Source organism: Zootoca vivipara, chromosome 9, assembly GCF_965207765.1.
Source record: "Zootoca vivipara chromosome 9, rZooViv2.hap1.1, whole genome shotgun sequence".
Classification (NCBI taxonomy): domain Eukaryota; kingdom Metazoa; phylum Chordata; class Lepidosauria; order Squamata; family Lacertidae; genus Zootoca; species Zootoca vivipara.
Window position 1 is genome coordinate 68,403,090 of NC_142592.1, and position 25,971 is coordinate 68,429,060.

A 25,971-nucleotide genomic window follows, 5' to 3' on the forward strand; every position below is an offset into this window, starting at 1 on the left:
TAACATCCCTGAAAACAGATCAAGGCGGAGGCTCAGAACAGAAGGAGGTCTGGACTTGCCCCAGGATGGGAGGCAGGAATTGGAGAGCCCTGTAGGATTTTAGCAGAGATGCTGCCTCCCCCCCCCCCCCGCATCTTACCAAGACTGAAAGCAAGTTGAAGCTTCTGGCTGATGCTGGGTTTTTTTTGGGGGGGGGGGGAAATAAGACTCTGAGTGCACCAAACATCTGCTTGCAGCTGGGCTGGCCCCCTCCCTCAGATTCCCACCCCCCATCCCCTGAGACATTCTGCTGCATTTCTGACAGCTTATTTCATTGTTTGTATCTTACCAGCTTGGCAGGCGTCGTGTCACAGACGCAGGGGCCACCCCATTCTCCCCCCCCGAAAAACCCTTTCTCCCTGCCCCTGGAAAAGACCCAGTCCTTTCCTTCCAGCTGACGATTCAGGTTACCAAACCCATAGCAAACATATTTGGTTTCTCTCAGTTGGCGCTGGCCAATTATTGGACTACTGTAATTCAAAAGGGACCCAGGTGGCGCTGTGGGTTAAACCACAGAGCCTAGAGCTTGCCGATCAGAAGGTCGGAGGTTCGAATCCCTGCGACGGGGTGAGCTCCCGTTTCTCGGTCCCAGCTCCTGCCAACCTAGCAGTTTGAAAGCCCGTCAAAATGCAAGTAGATAAATAGGAACCGCTACAGCGGGAAGGTAAACGGCGTTTCCATGTGCTGCTCTGGTTCGCCAGAAGCGGCTTTGTCATGCTGGCCACATGACCTGGAAGCTGTACGCCGGCTCCCTCGGCCAATAATGCGAGATGAGCGCGCAACCCCAGAGTCGGTCACGACCGGACCTAATGGTCAGGGGTCCCTTTACCTTTACCCTTTACTGTAATTCAAAACTAATAAAAATTATTACTTTTTTTTAAAAAAATGGGGCTAGCCAAGAGGGGGCAAGAGCAATGGGGGGAGGTTCAAGAAGAGGCTTTTTAGAGGCACAGAACTGGGGGCGGGTGGGATCCTGTGTTGCAAGGGGGTTGGACTGGATGACCCTTGGGGTCCCGTCCAACTCTCCAACTCTATGACCAGTCTTCCAAACTCCGAAAACTTTGCCAGAAGATTTAAGCACTGTTTCCACTCCTTATTGGCCTGAAGACATGTGCTCTATATGATACAATACATCACGGATCTTGACCAATTTTTATTATTGTTTTGGGGTTCATAGTAGATAGCTTGGTGACACTAGTGACCCAGTGTGCCGCAGCTGTGGAAAAGGCAAATTCCATGCTAGGGATCTTTCGGAAAAGAATCGAAAACAAGGCTGCCAGTCTCATGGTGCTGTTAGATAATCTATGGTGCCGCCACATTTGGAATACTGTGTACGGTTCTGGTTAGCTCACCTCAAAAAGGAGATCGTAGAGTTGGGAAAAGTTCAGGAAAGGGCCACGCAAATAATCAAGGAGGTGGAGGGGGCTCCCCTTCGGAATAAAGGCTGAAGTGTTTGGCACTTTTGAGTTTAGAGAAAAGGCAAGTTTCAACATGATTGAAATTTATAAAGTTTATAATTAGGACTGGACGATATCTAACTTTTTACTTTGTGATATATCACCAGCTGAACATCGTGATATAGAGTGGTACCTCGGTTTACGAACTTAATCCGTTCCGGAAGTCCATTCTTAAACCGAAACCATTCTTAAACCGAGGTGCGCTTTCCTGAATGAGGCCTCCCGTCACTGGTGCCCTTCCACTGTTTGGATTCCATTCTTAGACCGAGGTAAAGTTCGCAAACCGGGACACTACTTCCGGTTTTGCGGAGTTCGTAAACTGAATAGTTCGTAAACAGGGCTGTTCTTAAACCGAGGTACCACTATACTGATTTATCACAATATACTTATATATTAAAGGTAAAGGACCCCTGGCAGTTAAGTCCAGTCGCGAACGACTCTGGGGTTGCAGTGCTCATCTCGCTCTATAGGCCAAGGGAGCCGACGTTTGTCTGCAGAGTTTTTCCGAGTCATGTGGCCAGCATGACAAAGCCGCTTCTGGCGAACCAGAACAGCGCACAGAAATGCTGTTTACCTTCCCGGCGATTTGTCTACTTGCACTTTGACATGCTTTCGAACTGCTAGGTTGGCAGGAGCTGGGACCAAACAATGGGAGCTCACCCCGTCATGGGGATTCAAACCGCCGACCTTCTGATCGGCAAGCCCAAGAGGCTCAGTGGTTTAGACCACGGTGCCACCTGCGTCCCTTACTGATATATTACAATGTCTGAAATAAGGATGGAGCTATGTAGAGGCATCAGCTGGCTTCACAGTTCCCCCCGCCTCGTGATTTTTGCATAGCACACAAATACACACATCACGATTCGCGATATAGTGCCAGGTCAAAAACTATGAAACCGATATTACAATATGGACTTCAAACCAGCTTTGGACAATATATCGAAATGTCACCCAGTCCTACTCATAATGCTAGACCTCTGGAGCGTATGGGGAAGCTGAATACCGGAAGATTCAGGACAGATAAAATACTTTCAAACTGTGGAACTCCCTGCTGCAGGAGGCAAGGATGGCCACAAACATGGAAGAGGATTGGAGAAATTTGAGGAGGAGAGGGCTATCGATGGCAATGCTTCTGAATCCCAGTTGCTGGAAACCACAGGAAGGGAGGGTGGTCTTGTGTTCCGATCCTGCTTGTGGGTTTCCAATAATAATAATAATAATAATAATAATAATAATAATAATAATAATAATAACAGCAACAATAATAATATATTTATACCCTGCCCATCTGGCTGGGTTTCCCCAGCCTCTCTGGGTGGCTCCCAACCGGATATTGAAAACAAAATACAGCATCAAACCTTAAAAACTTCCCTAAACAGGGCTGCCTTCTGATGTCTTCTAAAAGTGATAAGAGTTTTTTATTTCCTTGACATCTGATGGGAGGGCGTTCCACAGGGAGGGTGCCACGACCGAGAAGACCCTCTGCCTGGCATAGCTGCCAAGTTATCCCTTTTTTAAAGGGATTTTCCCTTATGCTGAATAGGCTTCCTCGCGAGAAAAGGGAAAACTTGGCAGCTATGCCGCCTGGTTCCCTGTAACCTCACTTCTCACAGGGAGGGAACCGCCAGAAGGCCCTCAGAGCTGGACCTCAGATAGAATCATAGATTCCCAGAGTGGCTTAACCGCCAATCTTAGCGCTGGGAATTGTAGCTCTGTGAGGGGGGAACGGGCGTCTCCTAACAGCTCACAGCAACCTTAACAAACTACAGCTCCCAGGGTGCTTTGAGCATTTAAAGCGGTATGATCTGCATGCATGTCTGGTGCAGATGTGACCTTAAGGGTTGCTGGAAAGCTTCCAAGAGCTTGGATCTGGGTTTTCTCCGGAACCGGGAAATCTGGCTTCCTCTCCTCCGCCACTAACGCTCACACAAGCCTGACTCCCCTGCCCACCTCATAGCTGAAGCCTGAGGTCAACCAGCTGCAACTGGGAAAGAAAACTCAGCCATCTCTCCCTGCCTCTGGAGGGATGAGCTCAGTTGCAAGCTGGAAGTGTGTGTGTGTGTGTTTAGACACAAACCACAGGCAGAAAAGATCCCCTCCCCCTGCTTGCTGAAAAATTAAAATACAAAATCGCATCTTTGGTACAAGACATGGAATATCTGGCTCCTCTTGCCCCCAAACTCTGGGTTTGACCCCTCCGAGGTCCCAGGATGCTTGAAAATGTGTGAAGGTCCCCTTAGGGGGTGATCAATAACTGCTGGGGAAGAGGAGGGAGGGGGAAGCAGTTGCCATGGCAGCAGAGCAGGGATGCAGGGCATCATGTTAACACAAGCCTTGTGACGTAGAGTGACAAGGCATCTGAAACATGAGATCCGCAATCCTCTCCCTGTTGGATTCATCAAGCCCTCTCTCCCTGCATGTGCTCTGATGAATTATTTCGCCCGCACATGGGAACTCTGGCTGGGCCAGGAATATTCACACCTACCCTACAAGAACGCAGCATGCAGGGACACCCAGAACCCCGTCGAGACATTCCGAGATCCTTCCAGATTTGCCGTGAGATTTCACGCTAGGAGATACATCTCAGCTCACCCGCTTAAGAGTCTACTGGATCAGGCCAATGGCCCATTGAGTCCCATCATCCTCTTCTCACAGGGGCCAACCAGATACCCCAATGGGAAACCCGCAAGCAGGATTCGAACACAAGAGCCCTCTCTCCCATCCTGCAGTTTCCAGAAACTGGGATTCAGAATCATCGCTGCCTCCAATTGTGGCGAGAGAGCACAGTCGCCATGCCTCTCACGATTAGCTTTATCTTCTTTGGCGAGCCCTCGTAGCCGAGTAAGATTGTCTTCCATAAACACAGTTTTTACAGTGAGTCCATAAGTGGCTGTGGAGACCAATTCTGGATCCACACATCCTTCCACAATGGAGATATAGGTTTCCAGGTGGGAGTTGATCACAGTGTGGATTTGCCAAGCGTGCCTTCCTCTTAGCATGTTTCTCCCTTGCGTTCTGAGTTCGAGTGTCTTCAAAGCCCATGACACCTTGGGTAAAGGCTGTTCTCCAACTGGAGTGCTCGCAGACCAGTGCTTCCCAGTTGTCGGTGTTTATATTGCATTTTTTTAAAGATTTGCCTTGAGACCGTTTTTAAACCTCTTTTGTTGACCCCCAGCATTACGCTTTCCATTTTTAAGTTCGGAATAGAGCAGTTGCTTTGGAAGACGATCATCAGGCATCTGTACAACATGACCACTCCAACAAAGTTGATGTTGAAGAATCATTGCTTTGACACTGATCTTTATATTTATGTTTTGAACCGCCCTGTGATCTTCGGGTGAAGAGCAGTATACAGATTCAATTCAACAACAGCAACGACAGCCCTCTCTCCCCTCCATCAGGAAATGGGGGGAGTTACCGGGTTAAACTCTGCTTTGTGCGAGAGAGTCCTTCCTTTTATCTGACCCCAAAAAATTATAGGGGAAAAAATTGATGAACATTTCCAAAATATAAGATAAAAAACAAATAGAATAAAACCTACATACAACAACAGTGTTTTGTGTTGTGTAGGCTCCTAGGATGTAAGTTATGGGCCCCACCTGCTAGCCTGCTCCCTAAAATATCCCTGGTTTGCTCCTTTCTATATATAGGGTGCCTACATTCTGCATGGACTGGTTGCAGGGCAACATGGGCTAATGGCTTGAGATACCTATGAAGTCCTTAGATTACCATATATAGCATATATTCAACACAAAAAGACAGTGACAATTGGATGTTGACAATGGACGGCTGGACATATCGAGGGCCCCATTACCTTCAGTATCTTAGGGCCTCATCAAACCTAAATCTGGTCCTGGCCAGAACCTTTCCTCATAGGGAGGGGCGCTCAATCTCTGAGCTCATTTTGTCTTATCTATGTTTTACAGCCATTTGTGTGCAGATCTGTGTAAAAGAGCACATGGGAACGTTGCGCAGATGTGAGTCCTCTTTTTGGGAGCAGTGTGTGGACTGAGTCATTCAAGCTTCTGCCCCCATCCTGTTCCCTGCTGAAGGTCTGGCTAAGGGCAGGTGGAGGTTCATGGGGCAATGCCTGTCGGGAGATTCCTCAGCTGTGATTCCTGCATTGCTGGGGGGTTGGGCTAGATGACCTGGTGGGGTCCCTTCCCTGGAATCCTGTGATCCTATGATTAACACCAGTGGACATCCTTCCACAACCATTGCTACTAAATGTGGGTGGAGGGGTGGGGAGTGACCTTTTCTAGACTAGCAGCTGTCTCTGTTCTTCCTCCCTGTCCCCCACCTCCAAGCCAACCCCCCCCCCCCAAATTCTCAAAGAAGTCTGGATTCACAACCAGGGACTGCAGCTGTCCTGATCTGGGTGTGTGAGGGAGGAGAGAGAGTCTTTGCTGGGGAGTAAAAGGCAGAAGTAACAAGATCCTTCCTTGATGGAGTGAGGAGCAGGTGCAGAGGTAAAAGCAACAATTTCAAGGCCATTGACGGTGGGTCCCGCCAGACGGGTGGTCTTGGTGTGCTCTGCAACATTGTTGTTGTTGTTGTTTAGTTGTTTAGTCGTGTCCGACTCTTCGTGACCCCATGGACCAGAGCACGCCAGGCACTCCTGTCTTGCACTGCCTCCCGCAGTTTGGTCAAACTCATGTTGGTAGCTTCGAGAACACTGTCCAACCATCTCGTCCTCTGTCGTCCCCTTCTCCTAGTGCCCTCAATCTTTCCCAACATCAGGGTCTCTTCCAAGGATTCTTCTCTTCTCATGAGGTGGCCAAAGTATTGGAGCCTCAGCTTCACGATCTGTCCTTCCAGGGAGCTCTGCAACATATTTCTAACAAAAAGAATAGTGGGCATGGGCTTACCCAGGATCAAAACTGGGGGGGGGCACACCAGCCACGCCCCCACCCCCAGCCATGCCCCCACCCCCAGCCGCCTGGTTGACTGGCTGGCGATGACGTGGCCGGCATCCCCCCAGGAGGCATGGTCAACGTCCACGCGCCCCAGAGGGGAGGGGACCGTTTCCAGCCATTGTCGAGGCTTCTGCCTCGCCCGCTCCTTTACCAGCAGCGGTGACTAAAACGAGGCAGCAGCAGCAGCGAAGTTGCCTCCCGCCGAGGGAAACCTGGACCCGGACCTGGGCTAACTTCAGCCCACACTCTTTCAAGTCATAGCGAGCACAGCACAGAAAGTGCTGCCCCACCATGCTCCGCGGCACCTCATTTGCATACACGGTCCAGGTCCAGGTTTCCCTCGACTGCTGCCGCTGCTGCCGTTTCGCTTCAGCCGAGCAGGCCGAGGCGGAGCACCGCTGGCAGTGCCCCTGCCTGTCATGCCGTGCTCTCCAGCTGCCCGCCCAGCCTGGCAGGGCGCCGGACCATGGCGGCTGGTATAGTTAAGACGGCCCTGCCCGCTGCGGCAAGATCATGTACCTGACCGAGAAGGTGAACTGCCTTGACAACAGCGCCCGCCCGCGAGCTGTTTTATACCAGTTCTCCCCTTTTTTGCTTCTGGGGGGGGCAGCTGCCCCCCCGCCCCGCCCTGGGTACGCCCATGATAGTGGGTTTGTGGTAGATTTGTTACCACAATGATCCTCTGTAAAATGATGTTTCTCCAAAGCTAGAAAAGGATTAAACATAAGAAGAGCTCGCTGGATCAGGCCAGTGGCCCATCTCCTCGAGCATCCTGCTCTCACAGTGGCCAGCCAGATTCCTGTGCGAGACCCACAAGCAGGATGCGAGCACAAGAGCTCTCTCCCTTCCTGTGGTTTCCAGCAGCTGGAATTCAGAAGGATTTACAGTCATATCTCGGGTTGCGTACTTTCGGGTTGTGTACTCGGCAGACCCGGAAGTGTTTACTTCCGGGTTCCACTGCGTGCGCATGTCCAAAAATATTCTGTGCGCTACGTGCGTGCACTGAAGCGCTTTATCGGCGCTTCACGCATGCGCTAAATCGCCGCTCGGGTTGAGTACTTTTCGGGGTGCGAACGGCACCCCGGAACGGATTGGGTACTCAACCCGAGGTACCACTGTACTCTCTCCGACTGTATCATTGATTAGTAGCTGCAGGTGCAAGAAAGCTTGGACAAATGCAGTCCTGGGGGTATTGCAGTACCTTGATGGGACTGGAAATGACCCGCTGGAGATCCCAAGTCCCACTGCGCCCCTCTGCCTTCATCCCTGCCACCCCCAAAATGCCTACGGGAAAGGAAAGGAAGCAGGAAGCTTTCAACTAAACGTGCAGGTGTCCCCTAAGAAAAACGGGCAGCTTCTGCCTCCAGCTGTGGAGACAGAGCACAGACATCGTGGCCTCCAGCCATCACTAGCTCTCTCATCCACCATGAATTTGTCTCATCCTCTTTTAAAGCCATCCAGGTTGTTGGCCATCCCTGCCTCCTGTGGGAAGGAGTTCCGTAGATTAACAATTTGCTGCATTAGAGAAACACTTTCTTCTATCTGCTCGGATCCTTCCAACATTCAGCTTCCCTGGATGTCCACCAGTTCTTGAGAGGGAGGGAAAACTTTTCCTTACCCGCTTTCTCTGTGCCATTTTACAAACTCCCACTTCCTTGTCTTTTCATTAAACTAAAAAATTCCCAGCACTGCAACCTTTCTTCATCTTCATTGCTGTCTGGAGAATTCCTGACTGGTGGAATGGACTCCCACGAGAGATTGCGCCCTTTCCTTCCTTTGAGGTTTTTAAGCAGAGCTTCAATAGCCATCTGTCATGTACGATTTTGTTGTGATTTAGTCCCTTCCAGCTCAACATGCTTGTATGAACCTCTGTTTAAAAACTTCCATGGAAGGAGAGTCCACCACCTTCTGAGTTCATAGAATTGTACTGCTGGAAGGGGCTCCCAGGGGTCATCCAGTCCAACCCCCTACAATGGAAGAATCAAAGCCAAAGTATCTCCTGACAGACAGCGATCCAAGCTCCGCTTAAAAACCTCTGAGGAAGGAGAGTCCAAACCAGCCTGATCTCCAATCTCCCCTCCCTTTGATCCAATCAGAGCGAACAATCAAGAAAGAAAAGTTGAAATCTCACCTCTATTAGATTCCATCTGGTCTTTCTTGATTGGTTTATGGGGAGGTAAACACTCCACAATCAGATCAGCCCTGTCAGTAATTATAAATATAAATATATATATTTTTTATACCCCACCCACTGGCTGAGTTTCCCAGCCACTCTGGGCAGCTTCCAGCAAAAGATTAAAAATACATTAAAACATCAGTCATTAAAAACTTCCCTATACAGGGCTGCCTTCTAAATGTCATGTAGTTGTTTATTTCCTTGACAAGTGATGGGAGGGCGTTCCACAGGGCGGGCGCCACCACCAAGAAGGCCCTCTGCCTGGTTCCCTGTAACCTCACTTCTCAAAGGGAGGGAACATCCAGAAGGCCCTCAGCGCTGGACCTCAGTGTCTGGGCAGAACAATGGGGGTGGAGACGCTCCTTCAGGTATACTGGACCGAGGCTGTTTAGGGCTTTCATGGTCAGCACCAACACTTTGAATTGTGCTCGGAAACGTACTGGGAGCCAATGCAGGTCGTTCAGGAGTTGTTATATTGTCTTGGCGGCCATTCCCAGTCACCAGTCTAGCTGCCACATTCTGGATTAGTTGTGGTTTCCAGGTCACCTTCAAAGGTAGCCCCACATAGAGCGTGTTGCAGTAGAATCATAGAATCATAGAGTTGGAAGAGACCACAAGGGCCATCCAGTCCAACCCCCTGCCAAGCAGGGAACACCATCAAAGTATTCTTGACATATGCCTGTCAAGCCTCTGCTTAAAGACCTCCAAAGAAGGAGACTCCACCACACTCCTTGGTAGCAAATTCCTCCGCCAAACAGCTCTTACTGTCAGGAAGTTCTTCCTAATGTTTAGGTGGAATCTTCTTTCTTGTAGTTTGAATCCATTGCTCTGTGTCCGCTTCTCTGGGGCAGCAGAAAACAACCTTTCTCCCTCCTCTATATGACATCCTTTTATATATTTGAACATGGCTATCATATCACCCCTTAACCTTCTCTTCTCCAGGCTAAACATACCCAGCTCCCTAAGCCGTTCTTCATAAGGCATCGTTTCCAGGCCTTTGACCATTTTGGTTGCCCTCTTCTGGACACATTCCAGCTTGTCAGTATCCTTCTTGAACTGTGGTGCCCAGAACTGGACACATCACTTTCTTCTCAATCACATTGCATGCATCCTGGAACCAGAAAGCCTGACTCCCTGGCTATAGGCCAGGCAATGCTTGATCACTCTTATGTTTCCAAGAACACACAGTCCTCCGGAGGTCACTCCTGTCACCTCCGCCCGTCACCTCCAGGACTCTGCCCAGCCTTCATCTCCTCTGCCACCTTCAGCCGATGTGAGGGATGATAAGACAGCAATTGTGCGCTCTCTCTCTCCTCTCCCCCCAAGTCCCCGCAAGACCCCTGGAGGCAGCTGATCGTGTGGGGAGCCTGCTTCTCCACCATCTCCTGCTGCAAACATCTGCAGCCCATTTCCTCCCTGGGTGTGATCCAACCGTATTTTCCATGTCCATCACGCCGAGTGGCCTGGCGCCAGCTCCCTTTCCCTTTGCAAAGGGGGTGCGCGTGCGTCTCTTCTCCCCCTTTCAGAGGAAACAGGCAGACACCCCAGGGGTTTTTTGGGGGGGGGGAGGAGGGTTTGCACGTGCTAATTCATGTCAACGGTTGCCATGTATTCACCCAATGAAGCTGAATGCTGGAGGATTCAGGACAAAGCCAAGGAAGTCTTTCTCCACGCGGTGCATAGTTAACCTGTGGAACTCGCTGCCACTGGAGGTGGTGATGGCCACCAGCCCAGATGGCTTTAAAAGAGGACTGGACAGATTCATGGAGGAGGAGGAGGCTATCGATGGCCAAGAGCCGCAAGGACCATGCTTTGCCCTCTACAGTCGGAGGAAGCGACGCTTCTGAGTCCCAATTGCTGGACACCCCAGGAGGGGAGACCCTGCTTGTGGCTTCCCATAATGGGCACCTGAGAACAGGATGCTGGGCTAGATGGACCCCTGGCCTGATCCGGCAGAATCCTGATGTTTCTAAGTTCTTTGGAGCTGACAATAAACAAACAAATTGCAGGACCTCATGGGCTCCTAACACCTCCGGTGACCAGAGACAGCAATTGTCCCCCGGTCCCTGGCCTTCTGTTAAATCAGGGTCAAACCCTACTTGTCAAATCCTGCAGGAACACAAGGGGAGCTCTCCTTGCAGTTGGATCGGGCCAAAGTGGGGCCCGTCCGATCCAGGATCCTGTTTCCACCAGGGCCAACTTCTTGCGTCTGGAAAGCTGGTGAGCAGGATATGAGCTTCTTCTTCTTCTTCTTCTTCTTCTTCTTCTTCTTCTTCTTCTTCTTCTTCTTCTTCTTCTTCTTCTTCTTCTTCTTCACTTGTAGCCGAGTAAGATTGTCTTCCATAAACATGGTTTTAAAAATGAGTCCGTAAGTGACTGTGGAGGCCAATTCTGGATCCACACGTCCTTCCACAGTGGGGACATACGTAGGTTTCCAGGCGGGAGTTGATCACAGTGTGGGTTTTGCCAAGCGTGCCTTCCTCTTAGCATGTTTCTCCCTTGCGTCCTGAGTTTGAGTGTCTTCAAAGCCCATGACACCTTTGCTAAAGGCTGTTCTCCAACTGGAGCGCTCGCAGGCCAGTGTTTCCCAATTGTAGGTGTTCATACTACATTTTCTTAGAATCGCCTCGAGACAGTCTTTAAACCTCCTTTGTTGACCGCCAGCATTATGCTTTCCATTGTTAAGTTCGGAATAGAGTAGTTGCTTTGGAAGATGATCATCGGGCATCCTTGCAACATGACCACACCAGCGTTCTCCCCCTTGTGATTCCCAGAAACTAACTGCCTCTGGGATTGGAGGCAGAAGAGCGCAGCCATCATGTTTGGTAGCCACATAGTCTCCGTAAATTTCCCCTTACGGGAGCAGGGGAAAACCCTGGGGGTCTCAAATTTCAGGGGTGTCCCATCCGAAGCCCCCCCACCTCTCACCTTCCATTCTATATCATAGTTGCGCCACCCCCTGTGCCCCCCCGGCTCTGCACCCGCTATGACCGAACCTTTCACTCTGCTAAATCCGCCTCTGGTGGGAGAAAGTTCCATCCTTTAAAAAAAAAGAACTTTCTCTTATCTGGAGGCTGTGAGTGCCTGGAGGCAGTTGGAGGATGGATGGCGGCTAACAGATTGAGATTGAATCCTGACAAGACAGAGGTACTGTTTGTGGGGGACAGGAGGTGGGCGGGTGTGGAGGACTCCCTGGTCCTGAATGGGGTAACTGTGCCCCTGAAAGACCAGGTGCGCAGCATGGGAGTCATTTTAGACTCACAGCTGTCCATGGAGGCGCAGGTCAACTCTGTGTCCAGGGCAGCTGTCTACCAGCACCATCTGGTACGCAGGCTGAGACCCTACCTGCCTGCAGACTGTCTCGCCAGAATGGTGCATGCTCTAGTTATCTCTCGCTTGGACTACTGCAATGCGCTCTACGTGGGGCTACCTTTGAAGGTGACCCGGAAACTACAACTAATCCAGAATGCGGCAGCTAGACTGGTGACTGGGAGCGGCCGCTGAGACCACATAACACCGGTCCTGAAAGATCTACATTGGCTCCCAGTACGTTTCCGAGCACAATTCAAAGTGTTGGTGTTGACCTTTAAAGCCCTAAACGGTCTCGGTCCGGTATACCTGAAGGAGCGTCTCCACCCCCATCGTTCTGCCTGGACACTGAGGTCCAGCGCCGAGGGTCTTCTGGCGGTTCCCTCGCTACGAGAAGCCAAGTTGCAGGGAACTAGACAGAGGGCCTTCTCGGTGGTGGCACCCGCCCTGTGGAATGCCCTCCCACCAGAGGTCAAAGAAAACAACAATTACCAGACCTTTAGAAGGCATCTCAAGGCAGCCCTGTTTAGGGAAGCTTTTAATGTTTGATTTCTGTATTTTTATGTTTTGTTGGAAGCCGCCCAGAGTGGCTGGGGGAACCCGGCCAGATGGGCGGGGTATAAATAATAAATAATAATAATTATTATTATTATATCTGTCCGAGCCTTGCAACATTCAGCTTTGTTCGATGTCTGCGAGTTCTGGTGTCACGAGAGAGGGAGGAAACTGTCCTCTGTTCGCCAGGCGTAATATTATACACCTCCACCATGCGCCTCCAATCGCCTTTCCCCCAAATGACATCAACTATTATTGTTAATGTATCAGGGGCTCATGCGTGCCAAGGAAAAGGACAAGAAAGGGTTCGTTTCGGTGTGCTGTTTAATTGGGGCATGTTTTGTCCTGCAGCTGCGGCACTTGTGAGAATGAGTCAGCAAGCATGTGAGAATGACTCAGCCCCATCTGCAGTGCAATAATAATAATAATAATAATAATAATAATAATAATATTTAAATGTTGGTTTGTTTAAGGCATAGTCTTTATGCTATGAGGCAGGCTTCCTCAACCTCAGCCCTCCAGATGTTTTGAGACTACAATTCCCATCATCCCTGACCACTGGTCCTGCTAGCTAGGGATCATGGGAGTTGTAGGCCAAAAATATCTGGAGGGCCGAGGTTGAGGAAGCCTGCTATAAGGAGACTGTGTCTGTAATTGCAAGCATCTGAAACTGCATTATACTCTCAGTAAAGCAACAAATTCTTCTCTGTTCTTTTGGCGCACTCTCCTGGCATGAGTTTGGGAACTCTGCACATGTCCCAACTATTATTATTATTATTATTATTATTATTATTATTATTATTATTATCCCCTGTGTCATTTTCCAGTCCCCTCAAAAATCTGGTATTTTCATTCACCCTAGAGGGATCTCCTCTCTATTTTTTCGTATTGGAAAACTGCTGACATTCAAAATAAATAAATTGTTACTTAGGATATTCTACCCAGCTGCTATAAAACAGTGCCAAAGGAGCTTACGAACAAGTTCATAATGACACTTAAAAAAAAAAACCAAAGCACCGTAGAAATTCAGTAGTACAAATTACAATAATTTCATGGACTAAGTCAAAGAGCAGGATTTATGTTGTGATGTTTGGGTGAAGCGAGGCATACTAATTCCATACCCTCCAACATTTCTCCAATGAAAATAGGGACTGCTATTCAATAAAAAAACATTTAAAAACTCCTCACGCAGGGCTGTCTTCAGATGGCTCGGGAGTCGGATAACCCCAACATTCCTCCAATGAAAATAGGGACGTCCTAAGGAAAAGCAGGACATGCCGGGGTCAAATCAGAAACCGGAATGGCTTCTGTAAATCTGGGACCACCCCTGGAAAATGGGACACTTGGAGGGTCTGAAACAGGGAGGCAAAGCCTTGACATCGCTGCCCCCAATAAAGGATGGGTGAAATGGACTGTTTTATAGCAGATAGGAGTTGTGAAAGAGTCATTTGAACATTGCTCTTTGCTGGACAACTTCCCAGAGCGCTCCTTGTCCTTTGAAGCCCCGTTTCTAAACACTTAGAATTGCACGAGGATCTAAGTCAAGGGTAGGCAAACTAAGACCTGGGGGCCAGATCCGGCCCAATCGCCTTCTAAATCTGGCCTGTGGACGGTCCGGGAATCAGCGTGTTTTTACATGAATGTGTCCTTTTATTTAAAATGCATCTCTGGGTTATTTGTGGGACATAGGGATTCATTCATTATTATTTTTATTCCAAAATATAGTCTGGCCCCCCACAAGGTCTGAGGGACAGTGGACCGGCCCCCTGCTGAAAAAGTTTGCTGACCCCTGGTCTAAGTTACCTGCAGTTTGTCAGGCAGATCGAGGGTGAATTGTAGGAGTCCCAGATTTGGTTGCCAGGAGAGTGTGCTGGAGAACAGAGCGTGCTAATTTTCATGTGCCTCCTTTCAAAAGGAGCGGGAGTCAATGGACACTTGAATTCTCATCCCTTAGACTTGAAGGTGGGGCCGGAAAGTGCGAAGGGCAGCTTCTCTTGGAGTTCGGAGGCAGATCAGACCTGGGGGCAGGAAGAGGGTTCCTTTGCCAGGTTCGCTCAGGCTGCTTGGAGTGTTGCAGGAGTAGGTCCTGCGGAAATAATATCCGCACAAAAGAAATACTGAATCTGGTGGCTGAACCAGGAAGTCTCCATCTGAAGGATATTAGGAGCGAAACTAAACCTTGAACACATTTGAAATCTGGCAACAATGTTGCTGAACCTGAACTCGACATTTTGTTTTGTTTTGTTTCTTAAAGAAACTGCACAGAAACTAGTAATTAAAGTGCCCCTCCCCCCCCTTCGTGGGAACTGATGCTAAGGGCAAATATTCACTAATATTTCTGTTATGTACTGAGCTGAATCATAGAACAATAGGATCCAGAATCAGCAGTCTGATTGGTCCGCAGGAGCCACCCAATCCAACTCCAGGTGGAAGTGAATCCGCAACCTGATTGGCCTGCAGGAACAGCCAATCAGGCTGCTGGCAGAAGTCAATCCACAACCTGATTGGCCTGCAGGAGCAGCCAATCAGGCTGCTGGCAGAAACCGGAGTGTGTGTGTGTGTGTGTGTGTGTAAAAAAGGGCAGAAACTGCAGACAGGAAGCTTTTAATTAAAGGCACAGTGTTGTCCCTTTCAAGTGTTGCGGAACTGCCATCAGCCTCAGCCAGCATTGCTAGTGGTAGAGCTCACCGCATTAGCTACCCTTGCAAGGAACTTTCCAGAAAAACCCTGCTCCTATGGCTCATGCAATTAAGCCAAGCCGTGTGCCAACCACTGATTTTTTTTTCCTGGAGCGTCAGATGCAAACCTCTGCCCCTGTTTCTTTTAGCTGAGGGCAATAACAGCTCAGATAAGTGGCTAAGACCATGCAGTGCCTTCATTTGAAGGATTCATCAAGGCTCCTCTGACCTTTTTTGTGGGACTTCCAGTGCTTCTTTCAAATAAAAATAATGTTTAGGGGTACTCTCATTTTCCTACTCATATTGAAATTGTTGTTGTTGTTTAGTCGTTTAGTCATGCCCAACTCTTCGTGACCCCATGGACCATAGCACGCCAGGCACTCCTGTTTTCCACTGCCTCCCGCAGTTTGGTCAGAATCATGTTCGTAGCTTCGAGAACACTGTCCAACCATCTCGTCCTCTGTCGTCCCCTTCTCCTTGTGCCCTCCATCTTTCCCAACATCAGGGTCTTTTCCAGGGAGTCTTCTCTTCTCATGAGGTGGCCAAAGTATTGGAGCCTCAGCTTCAGGATCTGTCCTTCCAGTGAGCACTCGGGGCTGATTTCCTTCGGAATGGATAGGTTTGATCTTCTTGCAGTCCATGGGACTCTCAAAAGTCTCCTCCAGCACCAGAATTCAAAAAGCATCAATTCTTTGGCGATCAGCCTTCTTTATGGTCCAGCTCTCACTTCCATACATCACTACTGGGAAAACCATATTGAAATGCTGCCCCTCAATGAGTGTCCTTAAAAGAGGATGAGACAAATTCATGGCCACTAACAGGGAACCACAAGAAGGGAGATTGCCCCTGGGATCGAATCCTGCTCGTGGGTTTGCCGCAGGCAGCCATTCAGCCACTGGCAGAACAGGATGCAGGAATAGATGGGCAGTTGGCCTGATCCAACTGCTGACACGGAGCAATGGATTCAAACTACAAGAGAGAAGATTCCACCTAAACATTAGGAAGAACTTCCTGACAGTAAGAGCTGTTCGGCAGTGGAATTTTCTGCCAAGAGTGTGGTGGAGTCTCCTTCTTTGGAGGTCTTTAAGCAGAGGCTTGACAGGCATATGTCAGGAATGCTTTGATGGTGTTTCCTGCTTGGCAGGGGGTTGGACTGGATGGCCCTTGTGGTCTCTTCCAACTCTAGGATTCTATGATCCACCTGAATGCGTCCATCGCAATGCATTGCCACAGCTTATGTTTGTTATGAAGCAGAGGAGAGATTGCTAAGGAAATGGAAAGCTGCCTTGCCCTCCGGACTGAGTGTTTATGGAAAGACTGAGCTCGGAGGGAAAGGGTTCGGCACTGTATTGCATTGTTGATCCCAGGAACGGCTTGAAAATGTGTCAGAGATTCCTAGGGCGGGGGGGGGGACGGGATTTCCCTGTAACCTCTTCACCCCCCCCCTCAAACCTCGGCCTTCCCGCCGCACATAGCAACCCAACGCACACACGAAACCTGTTCCCAACCTTTCCTTCCTTAGGAACGTTAAGATCTGGAGGGCTTCCCAAAGGTCATCCGCTCCAGCCCCTGTCGTTAGGAAGAGCCAGGGAGCAATGCACTTCTCTCTGATTTATTTTGATTTGTAGAAGTGTCAGCGTGCCACAAATCCACGCCATATAGCAAGGCGGTGTGTATACGTGATAAAACACAATACGCCACAGACGCAGTGGAAAGTGAGAATCAAAACAACACTTTTGTAAGCTTGTCTATAAGAGGGATACAGCTTTGCAACATTCTGATTCTGGCCAGCAAAAGCTGTTTCCTTCCTTTTAACCTTTCCCCCCCAAAAGTTCTGTGTAACTTGAAAACTCGCCTGCTGCATTTGGGGCCTCCTGGAGGCAATCCTAGATTCAGTGCTTTTTTTTCTTTAAAAAGATGTTTTGGGGGTATTCTCATTTTCCTACTCATATTGAAATGCTGCCTCTCAATGAGGCGAAACATAGACTCACAAAATGTTTATGGGTATGCGTACCCCTGCGTATCCCCAGAAAAAGCACTGCCTAGAATTGTAGAGTTGGAAGGGACCCCAGGGGTCATCAAGTCCAACCCCCTGCGGTGCAGGAATCTCAGCTAAAGCATCCATGACAGAGGGCCATCCAAACTCTGCTTAAAAACCTCCAAGGAAGGAGAGTCCACCACCTGTCGAGGGAGACTATTCCACTCTTGAACAGCTCTTACTGCCAGAAAGTTCTTCCTGATGTTGAGTCAGAATCTCCTTTCTTGTAACTTGAAGCCGTGGGTTCGAGTCCTGCTCTCTGAAGCAGGAGAAAACAAGTTCCATTATTATTGAGAATTATGGGTTCAGTATAGTCTGAAAGGAGTCAGATTTCATAGATCTGTAGAGTTGGAAGGGACCCCAAAAGTTATCGAGCCGAACTGTAGAATTACTCTACAGATATTAAAACAAACCACGCAGAGTGCTCCTTGCCTTGTCGCTAACCCTCTCCCTCTCTGCCTTTCCTCCCAACAGACAGCAAGGCCATCGTGGACGGGAACCTGAAGCTGATTTTGGGCTTGATTTGGACCCTGATCCTGCACTATTCCATCTCGATGCCCATGTGGGAAGACGAGGACGAAGAGGATGCCAAGAAGCAGACTCCTAAACAGCGGCTGCTGGGCTGGATCCAGAACAAGGTCCCTCAGCTGCCCATCACCAACTTCAACCGCGACTGGCAGGACGGCAAGGCATTGGGCGCCCTGGTGGACAACTGTGCTCCTGGTGAGTAGGAATAAACCGCCGGATGGGGACTCGGGCTGTTGGCGTTCCTCATGCCTGGGTCCCTGGGTGGACTACAAATCCCATCGTACTTGACCTGCGGTCTAAGCGGTGGCTGTGGACGATGGGAGTTGTAGTCGACCCACACCAGGGTGATTACTCAGGAGCAAAGAACGCTACTTACCTCGGTAATGTCTGTGTTGGCTGCCAGCAGCAATCCAGGGGTTTCACATAGGAGATGTTCCCAGCCCTGCCTGGAGATTGAGACTTCGGCATGCCAAGCAGGTGCTCTGTGCCCACCGAGCTGCAGCCCTTGCCCGCTGGCTGGAAACACATGTACCAGTTCAGAAATGGCCCCCTTCTGCTTTCTCCCCTACATTGATGCAAATTACAGTGGTCCCTTGGTTCTCAAACTTAATCTGTTCCGGAAGTCCGCTCCAAAAGCAAAGCGTTCCAAAACCAAGGCGCGCTTTCCCATAGAGAGTAATGCAAAACGGATTAATCCGTTCCAGACTTTTAAAAACAACCCCCAAAACAGCAATTTAACATGGATTTTACTATCTGACGAGACCACTGATCCATAAAATGAAAGCAATAGACCACGTACTGCGGTTGCACAATCAGTCCATCAGGAGCTGAACTGGGTTCCACACAGTCACAAAAACAAAAATGCAAAATACATTGCAAAAGCAGACAGACCTCAGCATAACACTCAAAACGGAAGTGTGGCACTCAAACCAGAGCACATTCGACTTCCGAAAAAATGTTCGCCAACCAGAACACTTACTTTTGGGTTTGCAGTGTTTGGGTTCCAAGTTGTTTGAGTACCAAGGCGTTTGAGAACCAGGGTACCACTCTACTAGAGTCATAGGAAGGGAGCCCCAGGGGTCATCCAGTCCAACCCCCTGTGATTCAAGACTCTTGGCTAATGCACATCTATCTCTAACATGGTTACAGTGGGGCTGTGCTTTTAGTCCTGCTCCTGAGGTGCCACGTTGTCTGTGTGTCCCCCCCCCCCCCCGTGGAGTGAGGGTGGATGTCCTCCACCCTCACTCCATGGGAGGAGGGTGGACATTAGGAAGAACTTCCTGACAGTAAGAGCTGTTCGACAGTGGAATTTGCTGCCAAGGAGTGTGGTGGAGTCTCCTTATTTGGAGGTCTTTAAGCAGAGGCTTGACAGCCATATGTCAATAATGCTTTGATGGTGTTTCCTGCTTGGCAGGGGGTTGGACTGGATGGCCCTTGTGGTCTCTTCCAACTCTATGATTCTATGTCTGCATGTAGGTGCCCGGGGAGAAGTCACATGACCTCAGAGGCGGGGCTAAAACCTTTGCACCAGGATTGCCGAATTAGGATTATTTATGTTGCAGTCTTGGAGTCCTCCAGCTGTCGAGCGCTGGCCGGCGACTGTTGGGAGTTGTAGTTCTGAAAAGCTGGAGGGCGCCCGGTTGAGGAAACCCGCCTTCTCCCATGTCTCCTCTTGGGCTGGTTTTGCTGCCGAACTCACCTCCTCTTCCAGGACTATCAGCCTAAACACACTCTCTCAGATTTATGGCTGGGGGGTGGGAGTGGGGGAGGGAATCTACCCTCGGCTCAGGAAAAGCAAGCCAAATTTGGGCAAACTCAGAGGCCTGCTTGGCAGTGGGAGTCCTTGGCTTGTTTGTGGGTTACATATCTTGCTGTGTATTTGTGGCCTGGAGCCTCCCTAATGTTCAGAATTTAAATCCCCCCTCCTTTTTTAAAAAAAAATCTGTGGAATTAAGACAAGATTTCTCCGCAGGCAAACCTTGCTTAGCATCCCCGATGTGGCTTTTTACGAGCCACAGATCTCATTGCCACAGATACGGCTTGCTCACGCTGCTCACCTGCCATGCGCTGTCACGCCGTGGAGTTGTGGTGCAGAGCTGTACCCTAATGATGATGATAAAATAAAAATAAAAATAAAAATAAAATGCTGCCTATCTGACTGGCTTGCCATAAACACATACAGCGCACATTTAAAGTGCATGGTTTTGCCCAAAGAATCAGTTCAGTTCAGTTTTTATTACAGCAAAAGTCAGCGATACAGAATAACATCTAACTATAGACCAATTAGGGACCCAGGTGGCACTGTGGGTTAAACCCCTGAGCCTAGGGCTTGCCGATCAGAAGGTCGGCGGTTCGAATCCCTGCAATGGGGCGAGCTCCCGTTGCTCGGTCCCAGTTCCTGCCCACCTAGCAGTTCGAAAGCACATCAAAGTGCAAGTAGATAAACAGGGACCGCTCCGGCGGGAAGGTAAACGGCGTTTCCGTGCGCTGCTCTGGTTTGCCAGAAGCAGCTTTGTCATGCTGGCCACATGACCCGGAAGCTGTCTGCGGACAAACGCCGGCTCCCTCGGCCTATAGAGTGAGATGAGCGCCGCAACCCCAGAGTCGGACACGACTGGACCTGATGGTTAGGGGTCCCTTTACCTTTATAGACCAATTAGTCTTCTGAATGTGATCTGCAAACTATATACAAAACATCTGTGCCTAAAATTGTGTGAATGGTTGGACCATAATGATTTAGTAGAAATTGAACAAGCAGGCTTTACATCTGGACGTTCCACTATTGATCACTGCTTACTGTTAGATTATTTTATCTATAAATACGTGAAACATTGGAAAAAGTCATCGTATGCAGCCTTTGTGGACCTAAAGGCAGCATTCGATTCTGTGTCTAGGGGTAGGCTTTGGGCTAAATTGGCCAATATGGGTATTAACAGAAGGCTATTACTTCTGATGATTAAGCTTCATGAAAATAATACCCTTCAGATAAGATTTGAACAGGATGGCAGATTTTCTAGAGAAATCCCAGTTCAAAGAGGGGTTAGACAAGGATGTTTACTAGCTCCTTTTTTATTCAACATCTATGTTAATTCTCTGATCACATGCTGTCATGAAATTGATACCCACCCTCCTGTGTTCTCTAGTGGTAGAAAAGTACCAATTCTAATGTATGCGGATGACGCTGTTCTTCTCTCTCCCAAAGAATCATGGGAGCTATAGTTTGCTAAGGGTGCTTGGAGCCCTGTGGGGGGGGAAAAACTACAGTTCCCATGATTCTTTGGGGGGGGGGAGTTATGTGCTTTCGACAGTGGGGTAGTGCTTAGCAGGCATGGCCAAACTTGGCCCTCCAGATGTTTGGGGACTACAATTCCCATCATCCCTGACCACTGGTCCTGTTAGCTAGGGATGATGGGAGTTGTAGTCCCAAAACATCTGGAGGGTCAAGTTTGGCCATGCCTGGCTGAGAGTGTCAGACCAGGACCTGGGAGACCGGGGTTCGGATCCATGCCCAGTCATGAAGTTCAGTGGGGGATCTTGGGCCAGTCCCTGCCTCTTCGCCCAGCCTACCTCACAGGATTGTTGTAGGGATAAAATGAGGAGGGGGAGAACCGCGCACGCCGCCTTGAGCTCCGTGGAGAAAAAGGTGGGCTACGAATGCCATAAAATGTATGTTGGACGCGCTTAAAATATGCGGCATGGATCTGACCCAGCGGGCAGTGAGCCTGCTGTCAAAGAAACTACAGGGCTTAAGTGGCTGTCTTGTGGAGGTCTACTCAGAAGTAAGCCCCGCTGAGTTCATGACAGTTTGGCCCCAAGTAAATGGGGAGCAGGATTGCGGCCAAGTTAGTGGGACTTACATCTGAGTACACACTTCTAGGATTGTTGCATTCTCAAAGGAGAGGTGCCTTTGCCAGAGAGCGACTTCCCCCCTCTGACAGGCAAAGGGACTGATTACATTGATGCTTAAGGAAATGGCAATCCACACACGGGCAGAGGCACTCTTGTCCTGGACAGATTGTAGGGCCGAATCCTGCTGCCGTTAAAATATTGGCGGGGGTGGGTGCTTGTAAGGTGCCATGAGTCCAGGTTCGAATTAAATGGAGATGGGGTGGGGGATACCCACCCGTCCCGTCCCCCCTGAAGGCCTTTAGAGTAGAACCCACTCCCAAGAGCTTTCATTTCCTGCCTTGCAGGGGGTTGGACTAGATGACCCCCAGGGGTTCCACCCTCCCACTTTGAGAATCATGTGGTTCCTTGGCACTCGCATCTTTGGCGAGGTGGGAGGGTGGAGTGATGGACAGCTGAGCGCTGGGGCTGCCTCCCCCCCCCCCCGGTCTGGCTGCCAAGTCAAGTTGTGCCGGGGAGTTTACCTTAACAGAAGCCGCAGCAGCCAGGCCTTATATGTCGATAGCTTCCCTCTGGGTCTGCCCCCTTCCCTGCCGCCTCCCCCCCCCCACCTTAGTTCTTGGCATACTTTCTCTCCTTCTCTGGGGATCCCCCCAGGCAGGCGTTGCCGCTCGGCTCTTGCAAATGTTTGGCAAGCCATCTCAAGCATGAACCTCTCTGCGGTGCTCAAGAAAGCCTCCTCCTCTCAGGGCTAGTGGCAGAATTGCTGTGCCCGGCAACTGGCGGAATGGTAGAGTTGGAGGGGGACCCCCAGTGGTCATTCAGTCCAACCCCCTGGCAATGGTGGCACTCTGCTGTTCAGCGCAGCTGCCGTGCGTCACTCCAGAAAAAGTCGTGTCAGGAGAAGCGTGTGTGTGTGTGTGTGTGTGTGTGTGTGTGTGTGTGTGTATAATTAAATTTTCTATTTTACAATTTAGAATATTCATTTAAACCTTCTTCTCTTTCCATAGTTCATTTTGCATAGCATAAATCCCCACATATTTTATATAAACTAAACCAGGGGCCAGCATTTTTTTTCAGCAGGGGGCCAGTCCACTGTCCCTCAGACCTTGTGGGGGGCCGGACTATATTTTGAAGGGGGGGGGAGAACAAATTCCTATGCCCCACAAATAACCCAGAGATGCATTTTAAATAAAAGCACACATTCTACTCATGTATAAACATGCTGATTCCCAGACTGTCCGCGGGCCGGATTGAGAAGGCGATTGGGCCGGATCCGGCCCCCGGGCCTTAGTTTGCCTACCCATGAACTAAAGCATTAAATATTCCAATATTACTTCCCTCTAAACTTATCTACACTGTTGAATTTCTCTTAATGCTGCCCACGTTTTCAAGTGTACACAGTTTCCCCCCTATATTCAATAAACATTTTCCAATCTTCTTTAAATGAATGTTCTTCTTGTTAAGTCCGCAAGCTGCCGCATATTCCATCAGTTTAAGTTGCCATTCTTCTTTGGTTGGGACTTTGCTCGTTTTCCCTTTTTGGAGGAGAAATGGTCTTAGACCAGGCCACACATCATGGGCACGCCTGGCCCAAATCTTCAAGATGTCCAGAGGCTTTTAGCCCTTGCGTCAAGGAAGCGCCCTCATATGGACTAGGAACTTCAGACCGCCAGCAGCTCTCTAAGGCAGGCCAGGGAGCTGCTTTTGGCTTGAGGGCCGTGTTCCTACTTCAGCAACCTTTCGGGGGCCACGTGTAGGGGGGAGGGGGGTCCGGAAGCAAAAGTGGAGCAGTGAGTGTGACTCTTCATTTTGTACCTTCTGCATTTCCACCTGTCTGCATCTCTCCGTCCAAACAAGCGAAAGGTGTGGTTGCACCTTGAGGGCCTATCCTGGCTGAGCAAAACCATTCCGAGAAGGGGCAGAGCAGGGTCATTAAGCCCCGGGGGGGGGCTGGGGAGAGTCCCGGGGCCAGAGAGAGAGAGAGCAGGCCTTTGGGGGACTAGATGGCCTTTGGGGGTCCCTCCTGTGACATCATTCCCGGGGTCTGTTCCACGAAGGCCGGCCTCTTGCTCCCTTCTCTGCTGCAGGAGGATGAGCCCCACAAGGGCAAACAGGGCACTGCCCCACCAGTCACAGAATCGTGGAATTGGAATTGGAAGGGACCCCAGGGGTCATCTAGTCCAACCCCCTTCAATGCAGGAATCTCAACTAAAACATACATGGCAGGTGGCCATGCAACCCCTGCTTAAAGCAGGCACCCCCAAACTGCGGCCCTCCAAATGTTTTGGCCTACAACTCCCATGATCCCTAGCTAACAGGACCAGTGGTCGGGGAAGATGGGAACTGTAGTCCAAAACATCTGGAGGGCCGAAGTTTGGGGGTGCCTGGCTTAAAGCCTGCCAGCTTCCTTCTCCTCCGTCTTGCCCTTGCGCAACTTAGCAGAGAAGAAGCGGGAGGCAACGCCAGGGTGTGTTGGCTCCGCCTTCGACTGGCTCTGGCTCCGCCCACTCTTGGACCCCAACCATGGGCACCTGCCGCTGAGTCTTATCCAGTTCCGTGTCTTATTTCTCCCCTTTGCACTCCTTTCCTCAATCCAGTTCCGGTTCTTCTCGGCAGCCGGGGCGGCTTGCAATAAACCCTGGAGTGGATCCAGTTCCTTTCCGGTTGGATCGGGCAAGCTGTGCCAAGGGTGGCCACAATGTCCCTATTGTCTCTGGCTCTCCTGGCAGGTGCCCCCAAGGCCGGCGCTGCCCGTCTGACCCTGTCTTTATCTCTCCTTCCCACAGGCCTGTGCCCGGACTGGGAGACTTGGGATCCTAACCAGCCCGTGGAGAATGCCCGCGAGGCGATGCAGCAGGCAGACGACTGGCTGGGTGTGCCCCAGGTACTACCTTGGCAAAAAAACGGGGCTTCCGAAGGGCTGAGCTCTCTGGACCAAAGCCACCCTTTCCCCCTCTGCCTTTAAAACTTGTCCGGCGGCCGGTAATCCAACCGGCGAAGCCTCTTTTCGTGCTTTGCCTGTTGGATTTCCGCCCGTTGCGCCACGTGGGAGGAAAACCGTGGGAGGAAGGGGTGTTATTCCTCTCCGGCGCCCCACCTATTAACGTGGCATTGCTCCTCCTCTTTGCAGGTGATCGCCCCCGAAGAGATCGTGGACCCCAATGTGGACGAGCACTCGGTGATGACGTACCTGTCTCAGTTCCCCAAAGCCAAGCTGAAGCCCGGGGCTCCCCTGCGCTCTAAGCTGCTGAACCCCAAGAAAGCCAAGGCCTACGGCCCAGGTAAGTAGCCCTGGCAGAAGAAGCAGAGGGGCCAAGCGGTCAAGAGGGCAATGGCCAAGGGAATTAATTGCTCTCCTCTCCACCCAACTCCCAGATGACCAGGAAAAGGCCTGCCTAATACAGTGGTGCCTCGCTTAACGAATGCCCTGCTTAACGAAATTTCCGCGTAAGGAAAGGATTTTTCGAGCGGAGGTTGCCTCGCTAGACGAATGCGTTTTACGAAAAATTCGTCTAGCGAATCGCGGTTTCCCATAGGAATGCATTGAAATTCAATTAATGCGTTCCTATGGGCAAAAAAAATTCAAAAAAAATTCAGTGCATTCCTATGGGATTCGCTAGACGAATTTTTCGCTATAAGAAAAGACCCGTGGAACGAATTAATTTCGTCTAGCGAGGCACCACTGTAATAATAATAATAATAATAATAATAATAATAATAATAATAATAATAATATATTATTATTATTTATACCCCACCCATCTCGCTGGGTTTTCCCAGCCACTCTGGGAGGCTTCCAACAAAATATTAAAATACAATAGTCTGTTAAACATTAAAAGCTTCCCTAAACAGGGCTGACTTCAAATGTCTTCTTTAAGAAAGGGATCAATCCAGATCAATCCACCAGAGAAGCCTTCTGTGTTCTGGAGCTAAAGAGGGGGGCCTCTGGAGTCTTATTTCCATTTCATAGAATCATAGAATGGGACCCCCGAGGGTCATCCAAACCAACCCGCTGCAATGCAGGAGTCACAACTATAGAATCCCTGAAGGGAGTGATTCAGTCATGTACCAAGGCAGGGTTTACAAATGCAAAGTGAATTAAAGGGCTGTGTTGCCGGAAGGCAAACAAACAAACAAACAACCCCCCCCCGCTTTAAAATAAACATTAGATGGGGAAGTCCGTTGAAAAGCATGGGATGAGTGAATTGCTGAGGAAGGCGGTTAAAGAGCCCACAAGCTAATCTGGATCATAGAATTGCAGATTCGTAGAGTTAGGTGGGACCCCCCAAAGGTCCTGGAGTCCAACCCCCCCCCCCCGATGCAGGAATCTCAACTGAAGCATCTGAGCTGATGAACGCTCGCCGTCTGATTTGATAAGCAGATCCGGCAAAAGGCTTAACAGAGACCGGGCGGAATCAAAGTTCCG

The 25,971-nt window shown here is 49.9% G+C and overlaps 1 protein-coding gene across 6 annotated transcripts in view; it reads left to right on the plus strand.

The window, feature by feature from the left end:
- The window catches only part of FLNC (filamin C), a 130,327-nt gene that overhangs the window by 18,642 nt on the left and 85,714 nt on the right, over positions 1 to 25,971 (plus strand). For all 6 annotated transcript variants that reach the window (XM_060279264.2, XM_060279265.2, XM_035128538.3 and 3 more), the window contains exons 2-4: positions 17,643 to 17,891; positions 24,332 to 24,429; positions 24,676 to 24,826. In XM_060279264.2, the coding sequence (XP_060135247.2) occupies positions 17,643 to 17,891; positions 24,332 to 24,429; positions 24,676 to 24,826 (498 nt within the window). The remainder of the gene's footprint in view (positions 1 to 17,642; positions 17,892 to 24,331; positions 24,430 to 24,675; positions 24,827 to 25,971) is intronic.